The sequence below is a fragment of the Stigmatopora argus genome, chromosome 5 (assembly GCF_051989625.1).
Source record: "Stigmatopora argus isolate UIUO_Sarg chromosome 5, RoL_Sarg_1.0, whole genome shotgun sequence".
Taxonomy (NCBI): Eukaryota; Metazoa; Chordata; class Actinopteri; order Syngnathiformes; family Syngnathidae; genus Stigmatopora; species Stigmatopora argus.
In genome coordinates, this window is record NC_135391.1 from 11081338 (window position 1) to 11094265 (window position 12928).

Here is a 12928-nt window from a genome sequence, read left to right on the forward strand (position 1 = left end):
CTTTGGTGTCCCAAAAATGTGTCCCTAATGGCTTTTTATGTTATATATTTGCAGGTTGTCTAAAAGTAGATTATTAAAATTAAACCTTTGACGAGTGATGCATCGACCAGATCATCCTAAAGATGGTGCAGTTGCGGCTCTTTATTTTGAAAGCAAAACCAGTGGATGGTAAGAAACACGTCATTACAAAGTATGTGAAAATAAGACAACAGTGTGCTTTTGAAAAACTCATTAAGAACAACTGAAGTGAAAAAAACTTGCTAACCATAGATTGGGAAATTACAGGCACTGATGTATCAAATGTTTACTTTGAGCAGAACGGAAATTCACTAGACTACAGGCAAAAGGTTTCGGCACCTCATTCAAGACAACATTAATGATCGTCCCAACCCTATAGAAAAAGGCTGATTGAGTGTAGCTGATGGGCTGGAAGACTGTCCTGGGGCAGATGACAGTGGTGCGCAGCATAGGGCCCAATCAGGCTTTCTCTCCACTGGCATGGTACCGTATCATCTACCATGCTGAAATCACATTCCCTGCATGTGACACAAGTTGGCGTATGCATGACTTGATGCCACTGAACAGTCACAGATTTGTCCTAATATTGGATTCTCCACAATACATTACTAACATTGTGTGCATTCACTGTCAACCGGAATGTTTTTGTTTGGTCCCCCCCCCCACAAAACAATGTTTTTATGACGTTAAAGACTATGGACAAAGATTGAGCTGTGAGCCCCATTGTAGTCTTTGTGGCCGGTAATAGACTGACCGTCACACAAGATTTTGATAGACTACTAGGTATAGATCACTTCAAAACAGGTTAATATTAAACATATTCATTTTTTTGTGATTAAAAATATATCGAATGAGGTTGTCAGTAAATTAAAAAAAAATTAAAAACTATCCCGACACAATAGGCTGAGATATGTATGGTGGATAACATTGTGTACATCCACTGTCACACACACTTATCTGGTCTATATTTCAGTAAGAGTAGACAGCAATGCTACTTAGCATGTTTTTTTTGTTTTTTCCCCCTCACAAAACAATGTTTTTATGAAGGTAAAGACTATATGGACAAAGATTGAGCTGTGAGCCCCATTGTAGTCTTTGTGGCTGGTAATAGACTGACCGTCACATAAGATTTTGATAGACTACTAGGTATAGATCACTTCAAAACAGGTTAATATTAAAAATATTTAATTTTTGTGATTAAAAATACATCGAATGAGGTTGTCAGTAAATAAAAATAAATAAATAAACTATCACTATAGCCTCTGAGGTATGTATGGTGGGTGGACTCTTCACACACTTTTTAATCTCACATACAGATTATTTTTTTCGAACATACATTGGCAGATAAACATTTGTTTGAGCATTTATTCTGCTTTGTAAGCAGTAACATTGCTTTTGCACCACATCCATATCTACTATATAGGTTGTCCCACTACCACTCTTTTAAAGACACTACAATTTTAAATGTTATGGAAAATTAGTTGTGTGTTTACTTGATGAACCTTAGCAGCTATATTGTATCCTATTGAGCGAAAAAGACAAACAAGAGAAGGTTTAAGTGAGGTCATACTGTCTGCATGATGCTGATGCGGCTGCAAAAACTCCCTGACTGAGCAGATGGAATTGTGGGAAAAGATGAAATGAGAGAAGGGTACAGTACTTCATCAACTGCAGCCTGTGTCTTCCATGTGTGTGTGTTTTTATAAAGATCCTCCCCACTGCCTTTCTCTCACTCCCCCTCCCTCTCCTCTCCCTCTGGCTCCCCTTGCTTTCTTCTCCCTATTCTCAGGGTCCTCCGGGCAGCCTCACTCAGAGGCTCTCGGCTCCAGAGTAGCCTGCTGCTTTATCATCATTATCCTTGGATCCACTCTGACTGCCAACCTGCTCTTACGGTACCACCACCATTTAAGAAACAAATTGATAAAGAGACGTGTTTTCTCGGTTCACTTCCACCCCATCTTACCAGGTCTGCATCTGTGTATTATCTTGTTCTTCGGATCTTTTGTCTGCAGACGAGAGATGGGCTGCACGATGCTCTGGTGAGTGTGATGCTGTTTTTCCTTTTTAATCCTGCCCTTTGGGAGTGTAGTATTGTGCAGCCACTCATGCGAGGTGAGAACTTATTTCTTCCGGATAAGCTTAAAATAATTGGCTTTGGTGGTACTCGTGCACTTTTCCCACCTCTTCACATGATGCTTTAGGGGATGTAATGCGAATACACACACACACACAGCTGTATAAAGCCAGTATACATACAAGAAAAGGTGAATTCCTTTGACAACATTGCTACACTTGCTAATCAAGTGAGAATATGCATGCAGAAAGGTTTAAATAAAAATAAATGATTTAAGGGAGGGGCTAGAGGTAGTGTCAACACCACAGTGCCGCCGTGATGCTCCTATTGGTGCATTCGGGACTCAGTACTTTCACCAGGGGTTTCCATATTTGACCTCGGAGAGGTCAAGAGAGCCCCATATGGCTCCCAAGCCATAGGTTCCCTACCCCTGCCATAGACCCAGGTTTGAACCATTCCAGGAAATAAGTTCGATTTTATAAATATAACTCAAGAAAACTACAACAAAATAACACTAAATATTTCTCAACATTTTTGATTGTTGATTTTAAAACAAAAAACTGAATTGCCTGATATAATGAAAACTTGAGAAATTGTGTGTTTCTAATAAACAGACCAGCACTGTGGGGCCGACTCTCAAAACTAAAACAGTGTATACACTTGTATAATTATAAGAATGCTAATTCATTATTTAGCTAGAAAATTACATTTCTGTAGGCTTTGTATGGCAGCTTTTCATGCTTGTTGGTAAACTACAACACTTCCTGTTGCATTTAGATTTTCAAGGGTTGGATTTCATTATGAATGGAAGTTAATGTTGTGGGTTTATTAATGTTGACCTTAGAGTTAGATTACATCCCAGTGTGCATTGTCTATTTTGTGTGGTGGCTTTCCAATTCTAGCGGAGCAAGCGAAGCAGTTAGAAGTTGGAACAGTTTGATACTGAAAATATATATTTTTTGCCACCAGGCCATTAATATCTCTGGTGAATCATACATTGAAATTCATTAAATGAACATAAACGTTGATGACGTGACCCAAACGTGTGTACGCCTCTCCTCATAGAACAACTTTGGTGTACAGTCCAATCCATTGTTGACAAATCGTCACATGTAACCACAACAAAGATGTCTGCAGCCTTTCCTTTGTTCTACTTGCTGCTCTATGGTCATCATCACATTTTGTTCCCACTTTCATCACTCATTATGAAGCAAATTCAGTTCATGCGTATATTTTCCATGTAGGAAGATAGGAAACGCTTTTTCTTGCATAAGCTACAGAGCAGACCTTCACACAAGCATACAGCGTACACACAAAGCGCCATCTCCAGTGGTGGTACATTATTTATGAAGTCGTCTGGAGCTGCGCCTTCCACCCAGCACCGCTAAATTATATGTAGCCTCTCTTTATTCTCTTGCCTTCTTATAGACTGTGGGAGTGCACGAAAGTGTATATTAAAAATATTTATTCAATCATTAACTTTAAATGACTTTATTCCAAGTCATATATTACTTTTAGTTTTGTTTTTTCATGTGATGTGTTGTTTCGATTGCTTTTGTCATCAGTCTATGCCTTTCATTTTCGAATAAAATATTTTACTTTTGAAAACATGAAAATATATTACATTTCAGTCTAATCAAATATTTGCTTAATTGTAATTATTAATAATTCTGATGTTTAAATGTTTTCTTTTATTTTTAAGATTTTAATTTTCTTAATTAAAATGTCTATTTTATGCTTATTTGGGGTTTTTGATTTAGTATTTTTCTCTTAATTTGTTCTTTTATCCTTTTATGTTTAAGTGTTCATCTTTGCAATTTATATTTCATCTTAGTTCATTTTGACCTTGTAAAGTTTTTGAGCTCTTGATGTGTTTGTTTAGATAATTTAAGATTATTTTGAAGCCGCAGATGGGGAAAAAAAATTCACAATTTGGAACCCACGTTGGTCGTACTTTGAAGGACCTTATAATCTGACTGCGGCTTGTGCACATTGTCATTGTTCCCTTGAGCAAGACACTTCATCCGAGTTGGCTCTAGTGCGCCTGGCAGCGCTCTGCATTGCAGCAGCATTTCATTGATGTGCAAATGTTAACACATGTAAATATAGGCACTACATCAGCAACATTGCTATCTTCCTTTCCCTCCTGCAGCCACGGTAACATCCTGGCTGCCGACTGACTGATGCTCACTAGTAAAGTGCTGAAACCCACCACAGACCATTTTGCATTAAGCAATTTGATGAGGGATTAAAACACATGAAGACCATAACGTAATTGTCTCGCATTTCTGACGTGGAGAAAACCTGTGAATGAACCACAATGGAAGAAGAGGAAGAAAAAATAGCAGCGGTTCTATGATGTGGATAACTGAAAGGCACTGGTGAGTATCCAGTCATGTGTGTCAAGTCATTCAAGTTTCATGAAAATGTTGCAATCCATGTATTTAATCTGACTGGGACTCCAATGAATGCCAAGTCAAAGTCAAGCTCAGTGTTAAATTTGGATAGTCTTAAGCTTTTAGGAAACTTTCAGAATGTACCTTTAAAGGTAAACTGAATTTGACCACCTCTAAACTTTGAAATGTGCATGGTGTTGTATTACGGTACTTTTTGCTTAAGTTACTGTCGTTTAGGGGCCCGAATGAATTAATGGTTTTTAATCAATGAATGGGCGATGTGAAATTGTTAGTTTCAATGGGCTAGTTGAATAATATTCAAATCTTTGTAAATTCCTTTTGAAACTTTACTTCAATTCAATGACTAAATGACTATTTTATGCCATTACACTCCAGCCTCCCAATTAGGGCGAGACATCAAACATGGCCAGACAAGACACACCATGCTTCCTCCATGGTTTTGACCTCAGCGCCCATTTCGTCGACATCAGGCCCCTCGGTGCAGGAGGCACTGGACTGGTACTGTCGGCCGTGGACCAGCACACAGGAACCCGCGTGGCCATCAAGAAGTTGGCCATGCGCGACTCTGTCACAGTGAAGCATGCGTTGAGGGAGGTGAAGATAACTCGCAGGTTGCATCACGAGAACGTGGTCCGGGTACACGAGGTCCTGACACCTTACGGACGGCCGCCGACTGGGGACCCGGCCCAGCTTGGGGCGCTGTACGTTATCCAGGAATGCATGGAGACAGATTTGGCACGACTGCTGGAGCAAGGAGCACTGTCGACAGGTAGGTTTACCTTAGTAGATGAGGCAAATTCTAAGAGGACAGATTTCATTTTGTAAAGAAAACTAATTGTTCTGCTATAATACTATTTTGATTTGCATTGCTTTTAATTTAAAAAAAAAGTCATCAATCAAGCATACATACATGCACACGTACATACAGTAGATGTTATTCCAAAATCAAAATCAGGTGGTAGCATTTACACTTGAGAAATTGGATTAGTGAAAACAAATTTCAGTGTCATATTTTGATTTTAAACATTATTTTCTCTTATATCGTTGTTTTATGATATTTTTTAATTTACATATTTAGATACGTTAAGCAAGCATGACAGTCATTTAATAAAAGCTTCAAGTTTTTCCATCTCAACACTGGTGCACACCAATCAAGTGGATCGATCCCACAGAGTTTGTCACTTCCAAAATGATCACTCATCCACTGGTGCGTTTTCAGAAAGTCATGCGACTTAAGTTGTTATTTATCTAGGTCACGCCACACTGCTGTTTTACCAGCTGCTGCGGGGCCTCAAGTTCATCCACTCATCCAATGTGCTGCACAGAGACCTGAAGCCTGCCAACATTTTCATCAACACTGACCAACTGCTGCTCAAGATCGGGGACTTTGGTCTTGCCCGGATAGTTGACCCACACTATTCTCATAAGGTAAGCCAAACTAAACTCATATTTTGCTCAAGCCATTATTGGCCTGCATTAAACGGTGAATATATACTAATTGAATATGGCCCGCACAAGTTAAATTCAAGACGTTTGATCCATTTTGAAGGTAGTAGTTCACTTCTACTTTATTACATGTAATAAAACCTCATTTTTGGAGCCACATTGATTCTTAGAACATAGAGTATTCTAACAATTGATGTCTTGGATTGTTCTCCCTGATCATTGTTCCTTTTGACTTGTGAGCCAGTCACACTGAAGATGGGCATATTGTAACGCAATTGAAAAGATATGATTCTTCTCCTTTACACTTTACGCAGTCATGCCATGAGAGAAGAGATAAGGGCTCTTCGGGACAAGAAGCATTGTTGTGGGGCAGGAATGGTTCTGTGATAAGACAGGATAGAGTGTAGCATTTCAAATTACTCACTATCTACCTCCACTGACTGATAGATGTACTCTCAGGCAGCACACTGGAATACTGGCTTGTATTTCACCCTTGCATATCTTAGGTTTCTTTTCAGAAACTCAGCACCATCCATCCTTCCTTTCTGCATCTTTTTTTCAGGTTTTGCTTTTTTCTTCAGATATAGCTAAGCCCTATTTAAGCCCCTGCAATGTTGTGAAAATAAATCATTCACTCATTGGTGTTTTCTAAGTAGTTTTTTCTTTGTATTTTTTTTTTCAAGGCCTCAAAATCTCACTTGTTCTTGTTCTTCTTAGGGCACTGACTGAACGTGCTACTTTGGATTGCTGGGTACATTCAGGGCTGAAGTAGGGGTCGGAGTGGGTCAGAGTATATATTTATATTCCAGGCGCAACCTGTACATGCTCAGGTTTACTAGTTCTTGTCCGAACTGTATGATCTGTATTATCGACTTCAGCACCACCAATGATGCAACATTAGTCGAGCTGTACGTGCACTTGAGATGAAAGGTGAGCTCTGCCAACTCAGATCACGGGGCAGCGGATCAGCTGTGTGCACACCGGGGTGTGTTTGCTGAAGGGCAAAGGCAGAGGACAAATGGGGGCAGGGAAGTGGGAAATGTTTAGGCATGACAGTGAGAAAAGTGTGAGAGAAAGCATTAATTTATTTTGATAGAACATAATTTGCACTAATGATATAAAAAGTAGTGGTTTAGTGTCAAACTATGTGCAGTAAATTAATAAAATCAAGACAAAGTATTTAGGTTGTCATTTGCAATAGTGCTAAAGTAATGCAGCACACCGAGAACTAAAAAATCCTTTCTCACCCTCATTAGAACATCTCTCATAAACTCATTTTTCTATCCATCATTGCCTCATACAGCCTAGCGGACTTAAGTGAGCAATTACAACGCAACAAGTACAAGATAAAGTAATAATTAGTGGGAGGGAAAGAGCGGATAATGACAGCAAGAAAATTACCGCCCATTTAAAACCGCACACACTAGCCTTTTAGTTCAATCAAGATGATTACTGTAAATGATACAGAATGTATTGATTTAATGCATATTAACACACAAATAAAAAGTAATATTTGAGTCTTCATTTAGCTGAATGTCTATGATTAATTTCAGATTTGGGTTGCTCCATGCAGACATGGAGTTGTAACCAACACAAACATAAGAAAACTATGTTAATAGCAGGAATTGCAAAGCTGGGCCAATTAATCTTTTTACCAAAAAAAAAAAGAGAAATAGCAATGTTATGAGAACGGAATAGCAAGGTTATGAGAAACAATGGGCCCAACATTTTCAATCACTGTGGCATAGTTGTGTCGCTTAATAGATAAAAATAAAATTGTTAGAAGTCCCCCACATAGGCTTCTTTGTTATTCACACAAAATATCCACTGCATTGCATTAGATTGCACCAAAAGGTACGAACAACAGAACCGCTGCAGTACATTGTCTCCTAAAAGCTTTGCTTGTTGTTTTCCCACAGGGTTATCTATCCGAAGGCCTGGTCACCAAGTGGTATTGCTCCCCTCGACTGCTTCTCTCGCCGAACAACTACACAAAGGCTATAGACATGTGGGCTGCAGGCTGCATTCTAGCTGAGATGCTCACTGGACGCATGCTCTTTGCAGGTAACACTCTGATTTATAAGTGTAGAGCTCACTAAGTATGAAAAAAAAAACATTAAGATGACCTTTTTTGTGAGTCCTGCAAATGTACTAACCCCTCCAATTCATGTTAATTTACTCACACTTAAAAGAAGCAAACCAAAAAAATCGGACTTATTTTGTGATAGTCTCTCCCTTATGCTCTTTTCCAAATCAGGAGATAACAATAATAATTTTGAAAACACTTAGGGCATGCCATTACCCCCTCTTAGATGAATCCGACGTCCATAATTCTATATGACACCATACCAGGTGGCGTCTGTTGAGAGAGTTTGTGCTGACCAGACGACAGGGCGATGTTCTCTCTGGAATCTTGGTAATTGCCTGAGCAGAATACCAATGATTTCAGAGTAAGTCTGCCAGTTCATCTGACCTCCACTGTCCTGCCAAACACCACAATGGAGCACACATACGGGAGGGGGTATTGAACTGCTAGTCATCTTTTATTGTTACCTAAATTCTACAATCTACAGAGCAAAGCAGTGAAGAAAGATTTTTTGTTCTTACTAATATTTGCCAAAGCTGATGCAAGCAAGCCCTGTTTACTTTTAAGTGGGAAAGATGAGACCTGTGGGAAAAGAGTCGAAAATATTCAACCCAGAAAAGATCATAATGCATAGAATGCACTACCTAGTGGTTAATATTCCAAGATAGCACATTCTGCTGGTATGGCGACGTTACTGCAGTAAATTTAATGTCAAAATCTTAGACAGTAAGTAACCATCCTTAAATCATATGTATATGTTTATTATTGAAATATTCAAATAGTATGATAAGAAGAAAATATTAAAATATGAAAAAGTCCTATAAATAACATTTTGGAAGTTAATGAGAAAAAATTGTAGTAGATTGCCAGATTACAAATTGGAATTTTAAAATAATAAATATAATTATTATATAGCAAAATTTTATTTTTTGAGTGGCATAACGTCAGTAGTCTGCTGATATTATGTGGTGAAAGTACAATTTGTTCAGTATAATATGAAAAGATAGAAACTGTTTCCTCGTCATAATGAAACACTTTTCACGTAAAACTCATTTTGATTGTGGTAAAATGAGGACTATATTTTAAGGTACATGAATAAGACTAACATATGATTTCCTTTTAATTTGCCATTTAGACAAGTGGTTTTATCCAGCCTGTCTTTTATTGTACTGATTGGTCACTCTCATTTTAATCTCAGGAGCTCACGAGCTTGAGCAGATGCAGCTGATTCTCGCCACAGTACCGGTGATTCGAAATGAGGACAGACAAGACTTGCTACAGGTGTCTGCTCTTATTCTTCATCATTTACAAAAAATCATTTGCCATTATCGTGCGCCTACCACATTTTCACCTGTTTCGCTATCAAGGTGATGCCTTCATGTATTAACCATGGCTGGAAAATCAAGAAGCCATTTTCTGTGCTGCTCCCTGAAGTCAACGCAGAAGGTGAGCAAAGACATTTAAGTGACCATTTGGAATGGATTTTTTTTATTTTTTTAATCTTTATGAATATTATGAAATTGTCTTTAAATAATACAAGTTATGGATTGGGGACATGCGACTAAAACTGGCGTTCCTGAACATTTGTCATCCTTTTCCTCTTAGCTGTGGACTTCCTGGAGCAAATTCTGACATTCAACCCCATGGACCGTCTGACGGCTGAAGCGGCGCTATCCCATTCATTCCTTCGCCAATACTCGTGTCCTGAGGATGAGCCCACCTCGTCGCACCCCTTCCGCATTGAGGACGAACTGGAGGAAATTCGGGTTGTAGGGCACAATCTCAGCAACAGTCCCAGCCGGTCGTCCAGCATCCACTGGGACAGGTGACCCCTCCAAACCCAACCCTCCTTATCAACTCTGCCACTTAAACAATAATCATCATTTTTTTCTTCCCTCATTTTGCACGTACAGCTTGTCAACAGATTTGTCCTGGCACGAGGCAAGTGGGAAGTGTCACTGCATACCTTCGGGGTACATGACTTCGGATATGGAGAATACCACAGAAGAAGTGCAGAGGGACCCACGAGCCTGCTGTTCGTCACTTCTAGAAGAAGCCCAGGTAGTAATTCCTTCCTTAAAAGCAATAAATGAGTGATGAAACGAAATGTGTGTGCATTTTACGTACATCATTTTACGTAATAAAAGGATGCAGTATCAAAAAAAAAAATAGTACCACTATTACTGATACTGCAAATGATTCTCATTACAAAAGCGTGTCTAGCTGTACCAAACAAAAGATTATTCATATTTAGAAAAGGGTCCTCATAGTTGTCTTTTCATTTCCATTCCGTCAAGGTGGACCCACGTAAATATTCCCACAGCAGTTCCGCTGAACGCTACATGGAGCACTCCCACTCCTCACTGGACCGGGCATCTGGTTTTGGGCTGGGCGACCTAGACTGTGGCCGCTCTTGTGACTATAAAGTGGGATCACCATCCTATCTGGATCGGATTGCCTGGCAGGATGGCAAACCTCAGCACTATTCAGAACCACGCCTCATTTTGGATCTGTCGCACTGGAAGCGCAACACCAACAACCTCCCAAGGCCCATCCAGCCTCTTGGTGGGAGCGTGGAGGACATGAGGGAGGTGAACGTGGATGGCGAGGTTGCAGGAACGGGAACTGGGGATTTATTCCAGGAGATCTCCCGCTGGGTGGAGAGCACCCAGTCCCGTCTGTACTCACCCAGTCCCAGTCCATCTCTGGAGCGGCACTCCTGCTACACATCCTCCCCACCTGTTCCGCTTACGCCTACAGACCTCCCGACCCCAATCTTCAATGACGTGGATGTGGAGCCCCATCACTTGGCTGTTGAGGACAGACTCAGCCCCTTCCCATCCGTGACTTCTCCATCTCTCTGTTCCCTCCTTCCATCCACTCCCACCTCTCCTCTTCTCCCTCCAACAACGCTTTCCACTACCAGTTCTTCCTCCCCCGTCATCCAACCAGATGAGTCACTTCCCGTCAAGCAGAAGGAATGCCTATTTGACCTGGACGTGTTCATCTCTCGAGCGTTGAAGCTGTGTCGGCAGAAGAAGGAGAAAGGCGACGGAAAAGGAATGCGAGAGGAGAGCAAGCAAGTTAAGATCAACCGCCGGTTGCCCCAAACTCCTGAGCACAGGACTCCGCCATCCCCGCAAACTTAAAGACCACAGCAAGATTTTACACAGCTACAGGCTTTCACTGGGAACTTCTATAAACTCACTTTTCTAGTATTACAGTGTTCCTGTTTGATGATGGGTTTGTTGGTATTTTAACTTTTAGAGGTAAGATTTGGCACTTATCATCTTTTCCAGAATTAAACTCCTCCACAATGCCCTATTGAAATGAATTGAAATACCATTAATCGGTTCCAGTCCGATTAAAAATAACAGTAGTATAGTAGTAATGCGAAATATGCTAATACATCGACTTAAGAGTGCCCCACCTTCCAAGTTGCAAGCTATTGCTTTTTTTTGCTTTGAGTACTACAAAAGTTCAGCTACACACACAAAGAAAATACGGTTACCAGGCAACCACACAGATTTACCCTTGTAGTTTGATTTGTTTTTGTATCTGAATTCCACAATTTTACCCCAAAAACAGTATCTCCCACATAGAGGAAGTTCATCTGAATTTATTACTCAAGAATACTCTAGGACAAGATACTCTTATATAGTCTTGCATAAAAAGTGCAACATTGGTCACATGCTCATGTTTTTTGGATGTTTTGTGACTGTCGTGTGGTATCCAGATTTGTTGATATTTTTTAATTTTTTTACCCCTGTTGTGGTTTTATGCTCTTTGTGTGGTTTTTGTTGCACCAGCCTATATTATTGTAGATGACATATACTGTATGTCCTTTAATTCTAATGCAATCTGAACATCTGAACAATATATACTAAGTAATCCTAATTTTAAACCTCTTGTAAGAGTAATCATGATATATATAGTTTTTATTTCCATGCTTGTAAAAAGTTGTTAATTATGCTGAAATGTGCCTAGACCCTGAAATGAGCTGCATTTAATATCGCTTAAGCACTTCTATCTTTAAGAATGTTATTGCCACCTTGGTCCACGAAACCTGAATTCAAATGAACGACTGAAAAACGAGGGAATTTCCGCAAAAAAAGCTCCAATTTTATTCACTGTAGACACAGCACATTTAAATTCCAAAGCACATTTAGAGAAGTGAGTTTTTTCTTTCTGCAACAAGTTTACCATAAGGTGGAACAAAATATAATGATATCAATGATGATTCCGGTCCAATGAGCACATAGATTTTTTTTTAAACTGTACATATTACACTGAACAAGCAATAACCTCACACAAATTGAATATACAGTTAATGAACTATTTTTTTTTTGTATGATATAACAACACATCTGCTTCTGTACACCTCAATGCTTCCCTGGCTTCTGAATGTAAACAAAGCTACCTAATTGCAATCTGCATGTTTGACTTAATGTTAGCTATTTTTGCAGGCTTTTTCTACACAATTTTGATCAAGGTCCAAGGTTCACATGCTAAATATGTATTTTTAATTTTTCAGTTTTTTGTTTGCATTTTATTTGTGAAATAATGCGTATTAAAACAAATACAAAATTCTGCTTTGCATTTCTTTTTAGGACTGACGGGGCATAAAAACACAAAGAAGCATTATTCATTAGTTTAATTATTATTAACCACCTTATTGGCTGCCATTGACGGCAATATGTGATGAATGAGTTAATATACAACATTCTGACAGAAAAGCGTAATGCCCGTTCACAACTTGTATTTATGTATTTATTTATTTAATGTCCTTCTACAAGTGCTCTGCAGTGTTTACGGTGATAATATGTACTACAATGTGCAGGTTGTTTTGTATTCAAATAGCGTCTCCATGTTGTTAGTTACGGTAAA

At 39.3% G+C, this 12928-nt stretch overlaps 2 protein-coding genes across 2 annotated transcripts; both read left to right on the top strand.

The window, feature by feature from the left end:
- The first annotated feature begins 18 nt into the window (after window positions 1-18).
- On the top strand, window positions 19-4351 carry LOC144074415 (uncharacterized). Its single transcript, XM_077600834.1, has 3 exons — window positions 19-168; window positions 1808-2057; window positions 4245-4351. The coding sequence occupies exons 1-3, from the start codon at window positions 123-125 to the stop codon at window positions 4270-4272; spliced, it is 324 nt and encodes a 107-aa protein (XP_077456960.1). The 5' UTR covers window positions 19-122; the 3' UTR covers window positions 4273-4351.
- A 20-nt stretch (window positions 4352-4371) lies between these two features.
- On the top strand, window positions 4372-11618 carry mapk4 (mitogen-activated protein kinase 4). The gene is made up of 8 exons (XM_077600835.1): window positions 4372-5278; window positions 5762-5937; window positions 7875-8019; window positions 9240-9322; window positions 9409-9487; window positions 9647-9866; window positions 9955-10102; window positions 10339-11618. The coding sequence occupies exons 1-8, from the start codon at window positions 4912-4914 to the stop codon at window positions 11188-11190; spliced, it is 2070 nt and encodes a 689-aa protein (XP_077456961.1). The 5' UTR covers window positions 4372-4911; the 3' UTR covers window positions 11191-11618.
- Window positions 11619-12928: the final 1310 nt, after the last annotated feature.

What these genes read in the sequence shown, in the direction of transcription:
- LOC144074415 (XM_077600834.1), top strand. Translation starts at nt 123, where the DNA reads ATGGTGCAGTTGCGGCTCTTTATTTTGAAAGCAAAACCAGTGGATG. An exon ending in GAAAGCAAAACCAGTGGATG is followed by an intron (nt 169 to 1,807) that starts GTAAGAAACACG and finishes CCCTATTCTCAG; the next exon opens with GGTCCTCCGGGCAGCCTCAC. An exon ending in ATGGGCTGCACGATGCTCTG is followed by an intron (nt 2,058 to 4,244) that starts GTGAGTGTGATG and finishes TCCCTCCTGCAG; the next exon opens with CCACGGTAACATCCTGGCTG.
- mapk4 (XM_077600835.1), top strand. Translation starts at nt 4,912, where the DNA reads ATGGCCAGACAAGACACACCATGCTTCCTCCATGGTTTTGACCTCAGC. An exon ending in ACAGACAAGACTTGCTACAG is followed by an intron (nt 9,323 to 9,408) that starts GTGTCTGCTCTT and finishes TTCGCTATCAAG; the next exon opens with GTGATGCCTTCATGTATTAA. An exon ending in TCCAGCATCCACTGGGACAG is followed by an intron (nt 9,867 to 9,954) that starts GTGACCCCTCCA and finishes TTGCACGTACAG; the next exon opens with CTTGTCAACAGATTTGTCCT.